This window comes from Drosophila serrata, unplaced genomic scaffold, assembly GCF_035046125.1.
Source record: "Drosophila serrata isolate PLE 108 unplaced genomic scaffold, ASM3504612v1 contig_249, whole genome shotgun sequence".
NCBI lineage: Eukaryota > Metazoa > Arthropoda > Insecta > Diptera > Drosophilidae > Drosophila > Drosophila serrata.
Genome location: NW_028257147.1, coordinates 4,213,568 through 4,229,647, shown reverse-complemented (window position 1 = coordinate 4,229,647; position 16,080 = coordinate 4,213,568). Strand labels below are relative to the sequence as shown.

The 16,080-nt window shown below is 42.0% G+C and overlaps 5 protein-coding genes across 10 annotated transcripts; 1 reads left to right on the top strand and 4 right to left on the bottom strand.

Moving 5' to 3' along the window:
- Positions 1–148: 148 nt before the first annotated feature.
- LOC110181210 (NIF3-like protein 1) lies at positions 149–1,201 on the top strand. The gene has a single exon (XM_020948892.2). The coding sequence runs from the start codon at positions 240–242 to the stop codon at positions 1,101–1,103; it is 864 nt and encodes a 287-aa protein (XP_020804551.2). The 5' UTR covers positions 149–239; the 3' UTR covers positions 1,104–1,201.
- On the bottom strand, positions 1,124–2,290 carry mRpL4 (mitochondrial ribosomal protein L4). Its single transcript, XM_020948890.2, has 2 exons — positions 1,488–2,290; positions 1,124–1,424 (listed from the first exon to the last, which is right to left on the bottom strand). Exons 1-2 carry the CDS (start codon positions 2,168–2,170, stop codon positions 1,205–1,207), a joined length of 903 nt encoding a protein of 300 aa, XP_020804549.2. The 5' UTR covers positions 2,171–2,290; the 3' UTR covers positions 1,124–1,204.
- Positions 1,860–10,400, bottom strand: LOC110181179 (uncharacterized). Of its 4 annotated transcripts, XM_020948857.2 has the most exons (4): positions 9,969–10,378; positions 9,415–9,906; positions 8,809–9,336; positions 1,860–8,744 (listed from the first exon to the last, which is right to left on the bottom strand). In XM_020948857.2, exons 1-4 carry the CDS (start codon positions 10,291–10,293, stop codon positions 2,539–2,541), a joined length of 7,551 nt encoding a protein of 2,516 aa, XP_020804516.2. In that variant the 5' UTR covers positions 10,294–10,378; the 3' UTR covers positions 1,860–2,538. The 4 variants fall into 4 exon arrangements, with proteins under 4 accessions (XP_020804516.2, XP_086688841.1, XP_086688842.1 ...); XM_086832715.1 differs by having other exon boundaries at positions 8,809–9,906; positions 9,969–10,389; XM_086832717.1 differs by having other exon boundaries at positions 6,711–8,749; positions 8,809–9,906; positions 9,969–10,400.
- On the bottom strand, positions 10,383–13,583 carry LOC110181182 (uncharacterized). Of its 3 annotated transcripts, XM_086832720.1 has the most exons (8): positions 13,092–13,583; positions 12,431–13,030; positions 12,305–12,364; positions 12,220–12,246; positions 12,125–12,157; positions 11,487–12,057; positions 11,199–11,403; positions 10,901–11,131 (listed from the first exon to the last, which is right to left on the bottom strand). In XM_086832720.1, exons 1-8 carry the CDS (start codon positions 13,436–13,438, stop codon positions 11,037–11,039), a joined length of 1,938 nt encoding a protein of 645 aa, XP_086688846.1. In that variant the 5' UTR covers positions 13,439–13,583; the 3' UTR covers positions 10,901–11,036. The 3 variants fall into 3 exon arrangements, with proteins under 3 accessions (XP_020804519.2, XP_086688846.1, XP_086688847.1); XM_020948860.2 differs by having other exon boundaries at positions 10,383–11,403; XM_086832721.1 differs by lacking the exons at positions 10,901–11,131; positions 11,199–11,403; positions 11,487–12,057; ... (1 more) ...; positions 12,220–12,246; positions 12,305–12,364 and having other exon boundaries at positions 12,733–13,026.
- On the bottom strand, positions 13,527–16,066 carry LOC110181181 (uncharacterized). The gene is made up of 2 exons (XM_020948859.2): positions 15,038–16,066; positions 13,527–14,972 (listed from the first exon to the last, which is right to left on the bottom strand). Exons 1-2 carry the CDS (start codon positions 15,951–15,953, stop codon positions 13,570–13,572), a joined length of 2,319 nt encoding a protein of 772 aa, XP_020804518.2. The 5' UTR covers positions 15,954–16,066; the 3' UTR covers positions 13,527–13,569.
- Positions 16,067–16,080: the final 14 nt, after the last annotated feature.

The window sequence follows — 16,080 nt, the reverse complement described above, 5'->3', positions numbered from 1 at the left end:
ATTCTGAAAAACAAGCAATAAACGAGACAGTATTCATTATTATCTTCTTAATTAATGACAGCCAAATTTACGCCAGGAAAAATAATAGGTTTAGATGATTTTAAGCGTTGAAGGCTATAAGCAAGCTAGTTCATAAGCCTATCCATTTTAAAGTATGCCAGATATAGCCTGAAACAAGCTAAACTGGCAGCACTGGCCGGGTGTAACAATTAAGATTTTGAGATTTTAAACAATTTTAAATGCTTAGAAGGATGAGTAGAAGCTACAGCGGTCAAAAACTGGCGACAGTTATCAAGGAGCTGGAGAACTTTGCACCTGTTAAACTGGCAGAGGCGTGGGACAACGTGGGATTGCTGATAGAGCCGCATCGTGAGAAACTGATCACCAAAATATTGCTCACAAACGACTTAACCGAGCCGGTCATGAGCGAGGCGCTCCAAAAGGATGTAAGTCTTATTATTAGCTATCATCCGCCGATATTCCAAGCGCTGAAGAGGATAACGCAGGCACATTGGAAGGAGCGCGTGGTGACCGCCTGCTTGGCCAACAATATAGCATTATATTCTCCGCACACGGCGTGGGACAAGGCCTGCGGTGGCGTCAACGATTGGCTCTCGCAGGCGGTGCATATCAACAAGATACGCCCCCTGGAACCGGAATTGGGTGCTCCTCAAGGTACTGGTTCTGGCCGATTTATTGAGACTAAAATGGAAATCGATGAGTTGGTGCGATCCCTCCAAAATCACATCCAGAACAGCGTCCACATAGCTTTGGCTGTCAACCACCATCCCAAGAGTCTCATCCAAACCGTGGGCATTTGTGCTGGTTCCGGTGGAACGCTGCTCAAGGGTATCAAAGCTGATCTCATCATTTCGGGGGAAATGTCACACCACGAGCTGCTGGAGTTTAATCACAACAATACCACAGTGCTGCTGTGCAATCACAGCAATTCGGAGCGGGGATTTCTCAAGCAATTCGCCCCAAAACTAGGGGAACTCTTGAAGGGAGACTGCGAGATCATTGTGTCTGCTGAAGATAAGGATCCCTTGATAACCGTGGCGAAGGAATCCTCTTTAATTGATTCGTTCAAGGAAGTACAGTAACAGGATTTGCAATGAAAGTGTAATGTTTAACAATGCATTTACTCGCATCCTCCGTAATGTTTAAAAATAATAATAAAAGAATTCTTGAACTGCCTTAACTTCTAGACTTGATCCAGCTTGAACTTGCCGCCCTTGCTGGCGGCATCGTTGCGATGGAGTTGATACAACAGACGCTGTTCCAGATGCTTCACAGCTGCCACCGTTAGCACCAGAGTGTCGTGCTTCAGCATAGAATACACGTTTAGGCCAAAGGAAGGCATCAGATTGACATACCCCAGATTATCGCTGGCCTGGGAAATGTTGGCTGGAAACATGTGATCCCTGGAAAAGCAAGAAATATCTAAATTGGAATATCCTTCGTCTTGGAATTGGGCAAATACTCACTCATCGACAATCAAGACCGAGGGTCCCCAGTTTCGCTCGGCAATTAGATCCTTCAGGAACTGTGCATCTCCCGTGGGTATGTCCACACCTTCAACGATGTGCAGATCATCCTGGGCCAGCTTGACGCTCAAAGTGGAGGTAAGTCCGAGAACGCGCTTGTAAAAGGGCAGCATGTAAAAGTGAGTGGTGGGGGAACGGGGTCCGTGGACCACGCCACCGCCCTTGAACAGGGGTGACCGGATGGAACCATGCCGAGCACGGCCCATGCCCTTCTGTGGCCACGGCTTGCGGCCGCCGCCTCGCACCTCCGCCCGTGTTTTTGTGTGGGCCATGCTTACATAACGATACTTTCGCTGCCACTCCAAATTCTCCTGGATAATATCGACCCGCGGCTGAGCGGCAAAGACGTCAGGATGCAGCTCAATCAATCCCACCTTGTGTTCCGCCACCGCGTCCGTGTTCTCAATCCATGCCTGTCTGGCTGTGTTGCGGCTCACCGGCGAGTAGCTGGCGGTGTAATCTTGCGGCAAAATCAATGGTGTGGACTTCTGCGTCAGCGGAGCCGTCGCCGTCGTAGCTGGTGCGGATTCGGTCGCCGCATTGCCGTGATTGGTGCTTCGGGTGAAGGTCCTGGCCACTGGATAGAGCACCTGCCTGGATTTATTCAAAATATTCTTCAACATTTTCCGGCAGCGTGCAATTCAGTGGGACCGTAGCTGGATTGCCGGGGAATGTCCAAGTGATGACAAATACCAGGTAAAAATGGCCACACTAACTATTCAAAAATAATCAAAATGTTTATGTTGTATTACTTAAATTTAATTTAACTTAGATAAATTAACTCAAAGTCCACACTTTCAAAATTTGACAGTTTTGGTAATGCATATTGAAATGTCATTAATATGTGTTGATAAAACCAATTTTTCCAGTTTTAGCACTTATTTTTTATTCAGTATCATTTTCAATTTTGTAAAGTAACTTTAAATAATTATGATTGAGAATTTTATCAAAATATTTATATAACTTTTTTCGTTAAAATTCTCAATCATCGCTATTGCCCAATTTTGTAGAATCCATTGGCACATTCACATTGCCTGTTGTTGTTTGTCGATCTAGACGATGCCGACTTCTCCTCCACTCCAGGTTCTTGGGGATTATAGCAATATATTTTTTCAGCGATTTCAACACAACTGCAGCTTTCCTGGCTGAAACGGAAACTGGAGTCGTATAGGACTTTAACCTCTTCATTATCCTGCGGTTTCTGGACACACGGACAGGTTGGTTGGTACTCTCTGGCAGGACATTCTTCAATTTGGATGCAAGGTTGCTCATTGTTTCTTTCTTTTCGAGTCTTCGGTTTTTTAAGGCAACATAAATATTTTGGCGATTCCTTAGTATTTTCCTGCCTTTCTGATATATCTTCCCCATTTTGAATCACATTTTTCTCTCTTTTTCTGGAACTTCGCTGGTTGGACTGGAATTCTTTTAACCAAGATGGCTTTTTCTCACCTTCCTTTGGTAACCCATATTCGTCTTCAGCATATTTACGTCTTTCTTTTTTGCAACAATTCTCCTCCGGTTTTTCTTTCTTCTTGCAACAGTGAAGTCCACTCATTTTCGATTTACTTTTTTCACTTTTTAAATCATTTCCTTTTCTAACATTTCTACATCGATCCCTTTTGCCATAATTCTCACTTTGAAAGGAAGGCTGTTTTTCTTTTTGCTTACAACAGAGAAATCCACTCAATTTTGATTTACTCTTTTCGCTTTCTGAATCATTTTCTTTTTTAACTTTTCTACATCGATCCTTTTTGCCATAGTTCTCACTTTGAAAGGAATGCTGTTTTTCTTTTTTCTTACAACAGAGAAATCCACTCGATTTTGATTTAGTTTTTTCACAACAGTGGTCAATTTCTTTATTAATAACTCGACGTCTATCTTTTTTGCCATAATTCTCATTTTGAGTAGAAGGACATTTTTCCTTTTTCTTACAACAGAGAAGTCCACTTGATTTTTTTTTAGTCATTTCCTTTTGAGAATTATTCTCTTTTTCAACATTTCTGCACCCTTTTTTGGCAAAACTCACACTTTGAAAGGAAGGATGTTTTTCTGTCTTCTTAAAACAGAGAAGTCCACTTGATTTTGATTTAGTTTTTTGACTTTGTAAATCATTTTCTTGTTGAACATTTCTGCGTTTTCCTCCTTTTAAATAACTCTCTTCACATGGTGGCTGTTCTTTCTTCTTACAACTGAAAAATTCACAAATTTTTGATGAAGTGTTTTCATCATTTTTACGCCTTTCTTTTTCTCTTTTTTGGTCAGGACTCTTTTCTTTCTTCTTAAAGCAGGCAAATATACTAGATTTTGATGTAGATTTTTCACCATTTCTCCGTCTCTCCTTTTTCGATTTATTGGTGGATTTGTAGTAAGTCTCCGACTTTTTTGGAGGAGGAGGTTTTTGTTTCTTCTTAAAACAGGCAAATATACTCGATTTTGATGTAGTTCTTTCAGCATTTCTACGCCTCTCTTTATCTGATATATGGCTGCAACAAATAATCTCAGGTTGTTCCCACTGACAACGAGGTCTTTCCTTTTGTTTACAACAAAGGTATCCACTGGACGTTGAGTAGATAGATCTTAGATCATCCTGGCAACTGCAGTCTGTTATTTGGGTGTAACAAATAATCGTAGGCTGTTCCCGCTGACAACGAGGTCTTATCGTTTGTTTACAACAAAGGAATCCACTGTACGTTGAGTGGATGGGTCTTAGATTACCTTGGCAAATGGTGTTCCTGCAACTGCAGTCTGATAATATGGATATAGAATCGCAATCGGAGTACTCATAGGATTGGCGTTGGGAATGGCATGATCTTCTACCGCCATTTTGCCTCGAGTAAGATTGTGAAGTTTTTTTGGGATACTTGCAATTATCCTTTTGACTTTTCAGATTTTTGGATCTACGAACAGGAGGGCAAACTTTAACCGATTCCCGAGCTTTACATTTTTCTATCTTATCTTTTTCATAATTATTCAAAATATGTTTTTCATAGCTATTAAGAAGAGGATCCGGCATCAGATATGGATTAGGTCTGTTTCTAGTACAATTTTGTTGCTGTATTCCAGAGGCGTTATTAATTGCAATTGTATCAAAGGGTACATATCGATGATACCATTTTTTGCTCGAGGACTTTATCTCTTTTGAATCGTCACCAAACTTATCTGATTTGCCACTGTCTTGACGGTTTATTTTATTTGTTATATCTGTAAAGTTAACCCTTTGGCGTCTAGCAAGGTCTTCGTGACATGAGTCCTTAGGAACTTCCTTGAATATATTTTCTTCAGTTTTAAATTGGCTACCAACAATATTTGATTCAAAAGGTTCGAATCCACCACTCAGCCATAGGTTATTTTTATTTACTGTGCAATGGGGATTCAGACATGATTCAATACTGCTTGATTCGTCACATCGGGACAGAGAATTCTCGCATAATGCGGAACCGGAAATTTCTTGGTATGGTATGGCACAGGCTCTTTTTAATTTTCCTGGACATTGTGGATTATCACATATAATCGATTTATTTGGTACTCTCTTTAATCTATCTGCACAGTTGGGATTTTCACAGACTTCCGAATCTATTTCCAATCTATTTCTTTGGAATCTATATGGACAGTTTGGATTTTCGCAAACTTCTGTATCTATTGATTCTCTATTTCTTGGGCATCTATATGGACAATTTGCGTTTCCACAAACTTCCGAATCGATTTCTTTCATATTTCTTGAGATTCTATATGGACAGTTTGGATTTTCACAAGCTTCTGTATCGAAGTCTTCTCTATTTCTAGCAAATCTATATGGACAATTTGCGCTTCCACAAACTTCCGAATCGATTTCATTCACATTTCTTGAGATTCTATATGGACAGTTAGGATTTTCGCAAACTTCTGTATCGATGCTTTCTCTATTTCTTGGGAATCTATATGGACAATTTTGATTTCCGCAGGCCTCCGAAGAGATGGCTTCTCTATTGCTTGGGTATCTATATGGACAATTTGGGTTTTCACAGACTTCCGAATCAAATGATTCCCTATTTCTTGGGAATCTATAAGGACAATTTGGATTGTCACAGACTTCCGAATCGATGGATTCTCTATTTCTTGTAAATCTATATGGGCAACTTAGATCATCACAAACTGCCGTATCGATGGTTTCGCAATTCTTTGGGAATCTGTATGAACCATTTGAATTTTCACAGACTTCCGAACCGATTCCCAATCTATTTCTTTGGAATTTATAAGGACAATTTGGATTTTCACAGACTTCTGAATCGATGTCTTCTCTATTTCTTGGGTTTCTATTTGGACAGTTTGGATTTTCACAGACTTCTAAATCGATTTCTTTTATGTTTCTTTGGAATCTATCGGAACAGTTCGGATTTTCACAGACCTCTGAATCATTGTCTTCTCTATTTCTTGTAAATCTATCGGAACAGTTTTGATTTTCACAGACTTCTAAATCGATTTCTTTTATATTTCTTGAGACTGTTTGAGCACAACTTGTACTTTTTTCTTGAAATTCACCAGGTACTAATTTTTTAGTAAAGTTTGAAGAAAAGCAATGTGCTTCTTTTCTTAAATGATCGGCATTTTGTGGAATTTTGCAAGGTGGTTTATGGTTTATATTTCCCATGCCAGTCTTCACATCTGCATAAAAACGTTGTACATTGCCATATTGAAAGCCATTTTCAGTTTGATGGGTCTGAACTCTTTTAGATCGCGAAGATAAATGTTTTTGGAAAGTAACTCTGCAACGATTGTTTGGATCCTGATTTGCCAATTGCATTGCATCCAATGAACATTTTGCATATCGTTGTTCTGCCATTTGCGTCCTGGCCAAGGCATTAACTGGACAAACTTTTGATCGGTGATTATTTCCATACCAATCTGAATTGGGAAATATGCTTTTTCCTTCCGGATCATTTATTGATCGGTTCTTTGGAAAAGGTGTAGAATAAGTTGGCTCATTGTATGGATGCATTGGAACTTTCCGGTCGATCATATTAGCTGGGTAAGTCTGATCCATTCTGTTATATGCTCTAGCTATATCTGCAGCATTTCTATATGATAGTTTTATATTTGCCGGATTATTTTGGTTCCAGTTATAACCTAAAGGCATTCCCTTCCTATCTTGATATATATTGGTTGTATTCATTCCATATTTATAAGGATTATTGGCATGGTATGGGTGGATTGGTCTTCCAAAATTGCCATTAGGTGAATGGGAATATCGATTTGAATAGCGACAACCAGGACGATGGTAATTATGTGGTTGATACAAAGTCCAGCCTGGTGGGAAAGGCGAATTCAAAGGAGTCGATCTTGGTTGGCAGGGGGGACTCGGTCGAGACAATCCTTGTTGGCATGGCAGACTCATAGAAGGCAATTCTTTTTGGCAAGGTGGAATCAAGGGAGATAATTCTGGTTGGCATGGTGCAGGAGGCAAAGGAGGCACTTCTAGTTGGCAAGGAGTACTCAAAAGAGGAAATTCCTTTTGACAAGGAGGAATAGAGAGCAACAATTCTGGTTTGCAAGGTGATGGTATCGAGGGAGGCGATTCTGGTTTGCAAGGTGGTGATATCGGGGGAGGCAATTCTGGTTTGCAAGGTGGACTTAAGGGAGACAATTCTGGTGTACAAGGTTTACTCGAACATGGCTCTTGAGCTAAATTTGTATTATTTGGTGCACAGGGAGGTTGTTTTTTCCATTTTGGTTCACATGCATTCCCTGAACTCCTGCTACTCTCATATCCCTTACCCTTCTTAATTTCTTTTTGCAAGCCAGCCACAGTTTGTTGAAGTATAGACAGTATTTTAATAACATCGCATTGGTCCTCCAGTGAATCGGATCTTTTGTAATAACTGTTTTCATATGATTGTGATCTCCTTTGATTGATTGTAGTTTCCTTATTTACATCATTCCTTTGACTAGTAGACCGATCCCGAATTCTGCTTGACCTTCGGGTTCTTTTACGAGGATTCCGAGTTGTACGTTTGCAATGTTGCGACTCTTCCTGGCTGCACTCGCATAGGCTGGTAGTGACAGATGGACAGTCTTTAGCGTCCTGATTCAACAGAGTTTCATTACACTGAAGACTATTATGTTGATGGCATACCTTTGGCAACAGTTTTTGAGAAGCCGGACACGAATTTGGCAATATTGGTTTACAAGACGTATTCGGTGGTGACAACTCCTGTTGGCAAGGAGCATATGAAGAAGGCAATTCCTTTTGGCAAGGAGCATATGAAGAAGGCAATTCCTTTTGGCAAGGAGCATATGAAGAAGGCAATTCCTTTTGGCAAGGAGCATATGAAGAAGGCAATTCCTGTTGGCAAGGAGAATATGAAGAAGGCAATTCCTGTTGGCAAGGAGAATATGAAGAAGGCAATTCCTGTTGACAAGGAGCATATGAAGAAGGCAATTCCTGTTGACAAGGAGCATACGAAGAAGGCAATTCCTGTTGACAAGAAGCATAAGAAGAAGGTAGTTCCTGTTGACAGGGAGCATATGAAGAAGGCAATTCCTGTTGACAAGGAGCATATGAAGGCAATTCCTGTTGGCAAGGCTGGAATGATGGAGGTAATTCTTGATTGCAAGGTGGACGCGGAGAAGACATTTGAACCAATTCTACAGAATTTTTGCGCACCACATTGATTTGCTTTTTGTCCGATTGGAATGTCATAGAATTGCTTTTAACTACCCGTAGAATCGTTTGTTGTTTTGAGTTCTGTTCCTGCCTTGACAAGTTTGAACCAATCATTTCAACTGCATTTAATTGGGCATTCAAGCCCGTTTCGCAGCATTCGTCTTTGATACAATTGGCATCATTAAAACGATTTGCTGATATATTGATGGTTTGCTTTCGACTTGATAATGGTATTGGATAGGATCTATTTTCATCGAGGGGACATTGAGCCTGATTGAACGAACAGTTGGCTGAATTTTCATCAATTCTTTTTGTCATTATTATTTTTGATGTTTGAGTAATTGCTTCAGTGCACTTTCTATTGGCAAAAGCTTCACATGGCTTGCATTCGTACTCCATTTCGCAGGTTCCCCTTCCAGAGCTTCCGGTTCCAAAAGAGTCCCGACAAGTTCCCAAAGTATAAGAAGGTCTTGGGGGTCTTGATCTTTGGGGGCAGTTGGCTGTGGACAGTTGGTGGAGGCAGTTGGCGGTGGGCAGTTGGTGGTGGTGGCCGGCACCTGTACTATAAATAAGAGGAATTAGTCTAGATCTTGATCTTTGCATAGGCTAGTGCAATATTACCTGTTCCAAGTACCGAATCGCATGGTTGTTTATCGATATAAGATATATGATAGTTTTCCCCTCGGGGCGATTCATGATATGCATAATCATTTTCATCAAAACTGTTACCATGAAATCGTACCGAATTTCTTGACAACGAAGGATGCATATCTGGACATCTTCTTGAACACATACATGTTCCGTTTTCATCCGTTACACATCCTTTCCTGTTTCCATTTTGGGAACATTTGCAATAACAGGTATTCCTTTCGCTGTCTCTTCTCACTTTATTTGATATATATTTACATGTGCCTCGATCAGACCTTGACTTTCTTTCCTGACTCTCACAAGAGTTTAAACTCGATAGAGTCGTATTCACACATTGGTTATTGTCATCGCCCCTTTCTAAAAATTCTTGCATTTCCGTTTCACTGGGTATTTCCAGGCTCCAGACTCCAGCGTTCACATACATTGGCGGTGGTCTGCTAACCTTATCTATTTTCTTGTAGAAGGAATCGGAGCGACAATTGCGATTTGGACCGTTCTCCGCTGTTGGATCAAATTCAGTTTCGGAGGCACTATAGCCGCCATAATTTTGAAAGGTGACTCCAGGACAATTTAACTTACATTTGGAGGACATATTTGACATTTCACTATTGGATTTTGATGGATATGGAACCTGTCCGACCTCTTCGCCACTGTAGACTCGGCCCGTCAGCTTGACACCGCTACTCTGGCTGGATCCTCTTTTGCGGGCTGTTCTATCTCCCGATGAATTATTCCGGCTGCTAGCTGGTGGCCTCATCCGCGGTAGGGCCCCAGAAACGACTGCGGCTGCGGTTCTTAAATTCTTTCGACGGGCCTTTTTCTTAATGGGTGGACATTGAGACGAGTCACCCGACTTGAGGGGCATATTAAGATTGTGATCGTAGGGAGTTCGATTGAGGGGGGAGCAATTGGTTATCTCGTTTAGAGATCCCTTGGAATTCGTGGTCTTAGCATCCTCCGCGCTCACAGTCTTTGGCCATTTGGACGGGTATGCAGATGCGCTGTTTTGAGATTTAGTACTGCCCCTGGAAGTGTATCCTGATCGCTGTCCGCTTAGATTTCGAACACCAACTGGGAAGATATTTTAATAAAGATTAGCAAATGGCTAAGCTTAATAGTACTAGGCAACCTACCATTTGGCTTTGGTTTCCTACAGGATGATGAGTCCTCACAACCCGACAGTTTTCCGGCTGCTTTCCGTTCCCCCGGAATCCGAAATGTGCTGGCTGCCAAAACCCTCCGCACTTTTCCCACCGATCGCGATAGAGATCTTTCCTGGGTTAGCCCCAAATCTCTGGCCATCGATGGCAGCACTAAGACATTGCCTTTGTCGCCATTCCGATTTCTGCCAGAAAATTCTATGGCATCCTGGCTCTTGATAACGCCTTTCGTCTGGCAGGCACGGCGCAGGAGGATTTGCTGAGCGGTGCGTCGTCTTTTAATTGGGGAAGTCGTCATCTCAAAGGAGTAGAGAAGCGGCAGTTTTAGAGGCTTAGAAGTAACATTGCCGGATGAAGTCTAATGACAGTTTAGGAAAAGTCAACACGAAAGATGGAACTAGATTATGGTTTATTGCAAGATTTAAATTAGGGAGTATGGGGAGACCTGGCTAGGATAAAGTACTAGGCGGTGTTCTTATTTTTAAATAATCAGATATCAGTTAGGGTGTTAATATCCAACTGGAATTGACACGGATCCTATAAATCTGTCAGATAAGGTCTCTCTGGGTTCTTCAGAAGTCATTTTAAATTATCTGACAAATGGTATGGGATCTATATGAATTCCTTGGGATAAGTATTTCATTGGTTATTGATCAGCAATCTGGTCAGCAATTGATTTTATCCTAAGAAGTGTTATTAATGCTTCCAGAAAATAGTTTTAACAGCCGCCACGCCTTCCTTTACAGCAATAGTCCAAGTTGTACGTACTCATTCCCATTGGATCACAGCAGTGGGGATGTAAACAAAATTTGCAGTAAGGACTGATACCATACTCCAAGCATCTGGGCTTTGGATAGAAGAGAAGTGGTGGATTGGCAAATCGATCCAACAAGACCTTGGGATACTTCTTCTTTCGTCGCCTTTTGGGTCGATTTTTCTTTTTTAAATAGCACATGCAATCGGTGTTCGGTACCAGACAGCGTAAAGTTCGCTCCAAATTGGAGAGATCGCACGAAAATTGGAAGCCTTCTTCTGGTTCTTTCAATTCTGAAAGTGTCGCGATGTTCGATACACCTTGTTCCTTACAGCTGCATTTGTCGAAGGAGTAACAGCTGCATTTGCTTTGTGAATCACAGCTACAATTGTTTTGGGAATTAAAGCTTGCTGTGCCTTGGGAATTGCCTTGAGAATTGCCTTGAGAGCCTTGAGAATTAAAGCTGTCCATGTCTTGGAAACTAGTGCTGCATTTCTCAAAGAAGCTTAGGCTGCACTTGTCCTCATCTTCGTCGGATGCCGTCCCACATTGCGAGTAACAATCGAAATTTGCACAATCTGTACAATTTGTATAATTTGTACACTTGCAACCGCGACAATTGGATGGTTTCCCGACCGAGATGCAAATTGGAACCTGTTTCGATTTTGTGGAATATATAAGAAGTTATTACTGAAATCTGGACAACCAAGATCCCTGATATTTCCCCTATTATGTACCTGTATGCATCTAAATGTCTTGTTGGTGTTATCAGTCACAACAACATCCTGCATAGTCTGCTGACTACAACACTTCGAACGGCTATCTTGATTATTGTCTTGTATTTTTGATTTTATACTTCCTGATCCTTTGCATGTGAAACAACTATGAGACTGTTGATCTGAATGCTGAGATGGTTCTTCCTCAGGATGTGTGTCAATAGAAATTTTCGAGATTCCACTTCCTGCCAAACGTCCATCTGGTTTTTTCCTTGCCTGAGGCCCGTCTATGGTTTTGCTTGGAAACGATTCAATAGTAGACACTGACTTAATCACTCCCAAACGACCCTCTACTGATTTGCTTCCAATCGATAGAAGAGTATAATCTGACTTAGTCCCTCCAACATGCTTATTCGATCCCCATCGACTGTGTGTGCTTTTGCTTTCAACCGATTGAATAGTATTGTCTGACATAATCTGTTCAACTGAGCTATCCCGATCCTCTGACATAGGTCTGGAACATCGGCAGTTTCGGTACTGAGTCGGAGCACAGCGATTCCTTGACGAGTCGGCGTAACCATTGGGTGAATATCTAATGGATTTAAAGATTAGTAAACACATTTTCCAAATGTACAGAATATATTTCTCTGTTTCTTTACCCTCTAGGCTGTTCCCTCGGGGAAACTTGGTACCTAGAAAGAAAAGTAACTCCTTAAAATTATTCGTTGATAAAAAAGAAAATAAGAAAACATACCAGCTTCGATGGTTTTGATTGGAGCCGCTGGTAAGAGAATAAGAATGCAATTACCTAAAAATTAGAATATATATTATCAGCTTACTATCGGAAACGTTCGTCATTTCCTGATCTTCGTCCAGCTCCAGGCGCTGCATTACAATACCTATACGTTTTATGACGTTCTCAAAATAAAACCAATGTTTTGTTTTATGTCACTTCCAAGTCTTACCTATTTGGTGAGCCCCGTGATCGTGAGGAGCGTCTTGGTCCCGGACCTGGAGATCCTCTGCCTCTTGGGCGGGGATATCCAGGTCTGGAGCTTGGATATCCTTTAGCTCCTGGGGAGGGATATCCAGGTCTGGGACCTAAATATTCTCTAACTCCTGGGCAGGGATATCCCGGTCCGGGTCCTGGACAACCCCTAGGTGGTTGGCAGGGATATCTCGGTCTAAGGCCGGGACATCCTCTATGTTCTAGGCAGGGGTCTAAGCCCGGACACCCAGGACAGCATCTCCAGGCAGCCGATGGTGGTTCTGAGCCCGGACACCCAGGACAGCATCTCCAGGCAGCCGCTGGTGGTTCTGAGCCCGGACACCCCGGACAGCATCTCCATCCAGCGGATGGTGGTTCTAAACCCGGACATCCCGGAACGCATCTCCTGGCAGGAGCTGGAGATTCTGATCCCGGACATCCTGGTACGCATCTTCTGGCGACCGCTTGAGATTCTGAACCCGGACATCCCGGAACGCATCTCCTAGCAGGCACTGGAGATTCTGAACCCGGACATCCCGGAACGCATCTTCTGGCAGACGATAGTGGCTCCGCCTTGCTAAAAACCTTACAGTGTTAGGGAAAACCAGACAAAAGATGGCAATACATTCATCACTAACTTGACAACAACCAGCAGAATGGTGGGATTAGGGGGCAAAGGCGGTGGTGGTGGCTGTGTATCCTCTTCTGGTAAAATCTCGGAGGGACCATTAAGCCCTTCTGAAGAAAAATTTTGCTGTGGTTGAACGGGGATTTGCTGTTCACTAAGTGTCTTGGGCTGTGGTGTATCCGCGGCCACACTCTCCATAGAACGACGTGTCTGGGTGGACATCCGCCGAAAGATATCTTTATCTGTTTCAGCCATACTTAAAGACAAGACATCCATCCAAGGTACGTTGTCCGGTTGCCGGAGGACACAGTTCTTGCACCTACAAATCGGCTTTTCCGGTGGCTTTTCACAGAACATGTTTGCATCCGGGTGCCATTACTACCAGCACCAGCAATCAAACCCAAACTCCCATTTAAAAATTTGAAAGAAAGTCGAAAATAAGAAGTTATGGCAAATAATTTAAAATCTGTTAACTTTGATGGGTGAGGCTAATATGACTGATCTCGATAAGTTCGTCTTTCTTTGGAAATTGAGGAACTATTAAATCGTTTTATACTACTCCTATTAATAGACCGTGCAGTATCCTCAAAATCCATTGGATATCTGCCAATGGTTATTATTTCGGGTTCGATCGGCGTTTGTTGCTCCCTCTCGAACTTAACTTTATGGCTATCTTTGGATTTTCCCCTTGGATTATTAATTAAAAGGCGTTGCCTTGGCTTTAGGGAGGACCTCTTACAGATCCTAACAATCTTTACTGGCTCCCGACTAGTTAATCCACTTATGTCGGTGGTGCTGACTGCCTTATCAGTGGTGACCCTAAAATTCACAAAGCTATTACAATTGGCAATCTTTTGATCTGTTTGCTGTTGTTGGTCTCTCGTGATCACTTGACTTTGCTTCTGCATTTCCTTAAAAAACTCCTGCTCCATTTCTAATTCGGCTAATTTATGGCTAGCCCCTAGATACCACTCATCATCATCTACATGCTCCTCCTCGGCCTCTAACTGGAGTTCCTCCTCTTTTTCCTCTTCGACGTAGGAGTACAAGAGATTGCCTCCGGTATGGCGATGATATTCACAACTCGTACTGTAAGTAGATGTTTGCGGAAAGGCGACAACTGGATAATTTAGTTTACTCGACGGATGACAAGAGTCCATTTCATGATCTCTGTCCATATCATCTTCTGATTTCATACTTGGCGGTGGGGCCCTGAGTGGGGAAGGCGGAAAGTGTTCACTTATTGTCATTAGAGAGGGAATCTTAAAATCTTCGGTAGGTTTTTCTCGTTTGTGACATTTCGTTGGATATCTTATAGTGGGAGGTGGAGTCTTAAAATCTTCAACAGGCTTTTCTTGTTCCGGAGTCCTAACCAAGCCACATTTCGTTGGATATCTTATCCTGGGAGATAGTACCTCAAAATCTTCGGCAGGCTTTTCTTGTTCTTGAGTCGTAACTAAGCCACATTTCATGGGACTCTGAATGGTCATGGGAGATGGTACCTCAAAATCTTCGGCAGGCTTTTCTTGTTCTTGAGTCGTAACTAAGCCACATTTCATGGGACTCCTAGTGGTCATGGGAGATAGTACCTCAAAATTTTCGGCAGGCTTTTCTTGTTCCAGAGTCCTAACTAAGCCACATTGCATGGGACTCCTTATGGTCATGGGAGCTGAATAATCAAAATCTTCGACAGGCTTTTTTAGTTCCTGAATCCTGACTAAGCCACATTTAACAGGACACCTTATGGTATTGGGAGATGAAATCTCAAAATCTTCCACAGCCTTTTCTTGTTCCTGAATCCTGACTAAGCCACCATATTCCTTGCAGCATTTCATTGGACACCACATGGTGGTGCTAGAGTCCCTCATTTGTGGACTGAAGAACATTGAACCTAAAAACGAATTATTATAATATATATTTTTAATTGATAAGCATTTTGTTGTCACCGCGTCTTACCTCTACTGTCTATCGAATTTGAAGCCTTTAATATTCTTGGCAGTCTGCCCAAGTCATCAGTACTACAACTCCGACTCTGTACATGCGTAAAGGATTTGGAAGAACGTTTCCGTTTTCTTTCCTTTAGCCAGGGTAGGCGTTCAAAGTGGGTTTTACTTTCAGTCGGACAGGGAGCCGGCTCCATAACATATGGATAATTCAAAGGATACATATTTGGATTTGTGATCACTGGTGGTAATATCAGTGGTTGTACAGGTAACTGCAACACCTGGACCGGTGGTTTGGAAGGAGGCCCCATTTCGTGTGTATCCATATACTCATTATTGTTCGACTTTGCTGTCATATAGTTATTTAACAGTCCGATAGTATCATATATGAGATCAAGTAGTACAGGGAGCTGATTGTTTTGAGGATTCTGGTCCTCTGGAACCTCTGTTGCATCTGGTTCGACATTATTTTCCGGCTCCATGTTATTTTCCTCTTGCAAATAACTCTCTAGAGTCATTAAAACATTCTTAAGATCACAGGCAGCTTTCTGACCTGAATTGTTGGCATACCATTCCTGAGGGGGCTCTTCTTCTGGTGGAATGAATTCATTAACAGGAGCATACCCGTATTCCTCGCCAGCATATAGACGGTTTACTGGATTTACAAAATTTCCACAGCTATAAAAATGTTCATTCGATCCCCAATCACCGCAGATCCAAGGATTTGCCTCATAAACTGGTGGATAGGTCATAAAGTATGGATCAGGCAATGCAGTTTTTCGTCTCCTTCGCGATCTTACTGGACCGGCACCATTGGTCTCGATATTAAGACAAAGGCGACGAGTCCTCCGTGTCGTTGTGGTTCTCGTTGATGGTATGGCTGCTATAGGTTCCAATCTTGAATAAAATCTTCTGCGATGCTCCAGCATAGTTAAGTTTCGATTTCAAGTTTTTGCTAAGAAAATCAAATTTTGATAGTTTTCCCAAAAGTTGAAAGCAATTTCATTGATTGGAGATTGGATGGGAAAATAATCCTTAATCGCTTGATAAACTTTT

Excerpts from the sequence above, each read along its gene's own strand:
- LOC110181181 (XM_020948859.2), bottom strand. The coding sequence starts at position 15,953 with ATGCTGGAGCATCGCAGAAGATTTTATTCAAGATTGGAACCTATAGCA. Across the intron at positions 14,973-15,037 it reads AAATTCGATAGACAGTAGAG|GTTCAATGTTCTTCAGTCCA; the intron begins GTAAGACGCGGT and ends ATTCGTTTTTAG.
- LOC110181182 (XM_020948860.2), bottom strand. The coding sequence starts at position 13,438 with ATGTTCTGTGAAAAGCCACCGGAAAAGCCGATTTGTAGGTGCAAGAAC. Across the intron at positions 12,058-12,124 it reads CCGAGGGAACAGCCTAGAGG|ATATTCACCCAATGGTTACG; the intron begins GTAAAGAAACAG and ends TAAATCCATTAG. Across the intron at positions 11,404-11,486 it reads AGACATTTAGATGCATACAG|GTTCCAATTTGCATCTCGGT; the intron begins GTACATAATAGG and ends AAATCGAAACAG.
- LOC110181210 (XM_020948892.2), top strand. The coding sequence starts at position 240 with ATGCTTAGAAGGATGAGTAGAAGCTACAGCGGTCAAAAACTGGCGACA.
- mRpL4 (XM_020948890.2), bottom strand. The coding sequence starts at position 2,170 with ATGTTGAAGAATATTTTGAATAAATCCAGGCAGGTGCTCTATCCAGTG. Across the intron at positions 1,425-1,487 it reads TCGGTCTTGATTGTCGATGA|GGATCACATGTTTCCAGCCA; the intron begins GTGAGTATTTGC and ends TTGCTTTTCCAG.
- LOC110181179 (XM_086832715.1), bottom strand. The coding sequence starts at position 10,293 with ATGACGACTTCCCCAATTAAAAGACGACGCACCGCTCAGCAAATCCTC. Across the intron at positions 9,907-9,968 it reads TAGGAAACCAAAGCCAAATG|TTGGTGTTCGAAATCTAAGC; the intron begins GTAGGTTGCCTA and ends ATATCTTCCCAG. Across the intron at positions 8,745-8,808 it reads CGATTCGGTACTTGGAACAG|GTGCCGGCCACCACCACCAA; the intron begins GTAATATTGCAC and ends TTTATAGTACAG.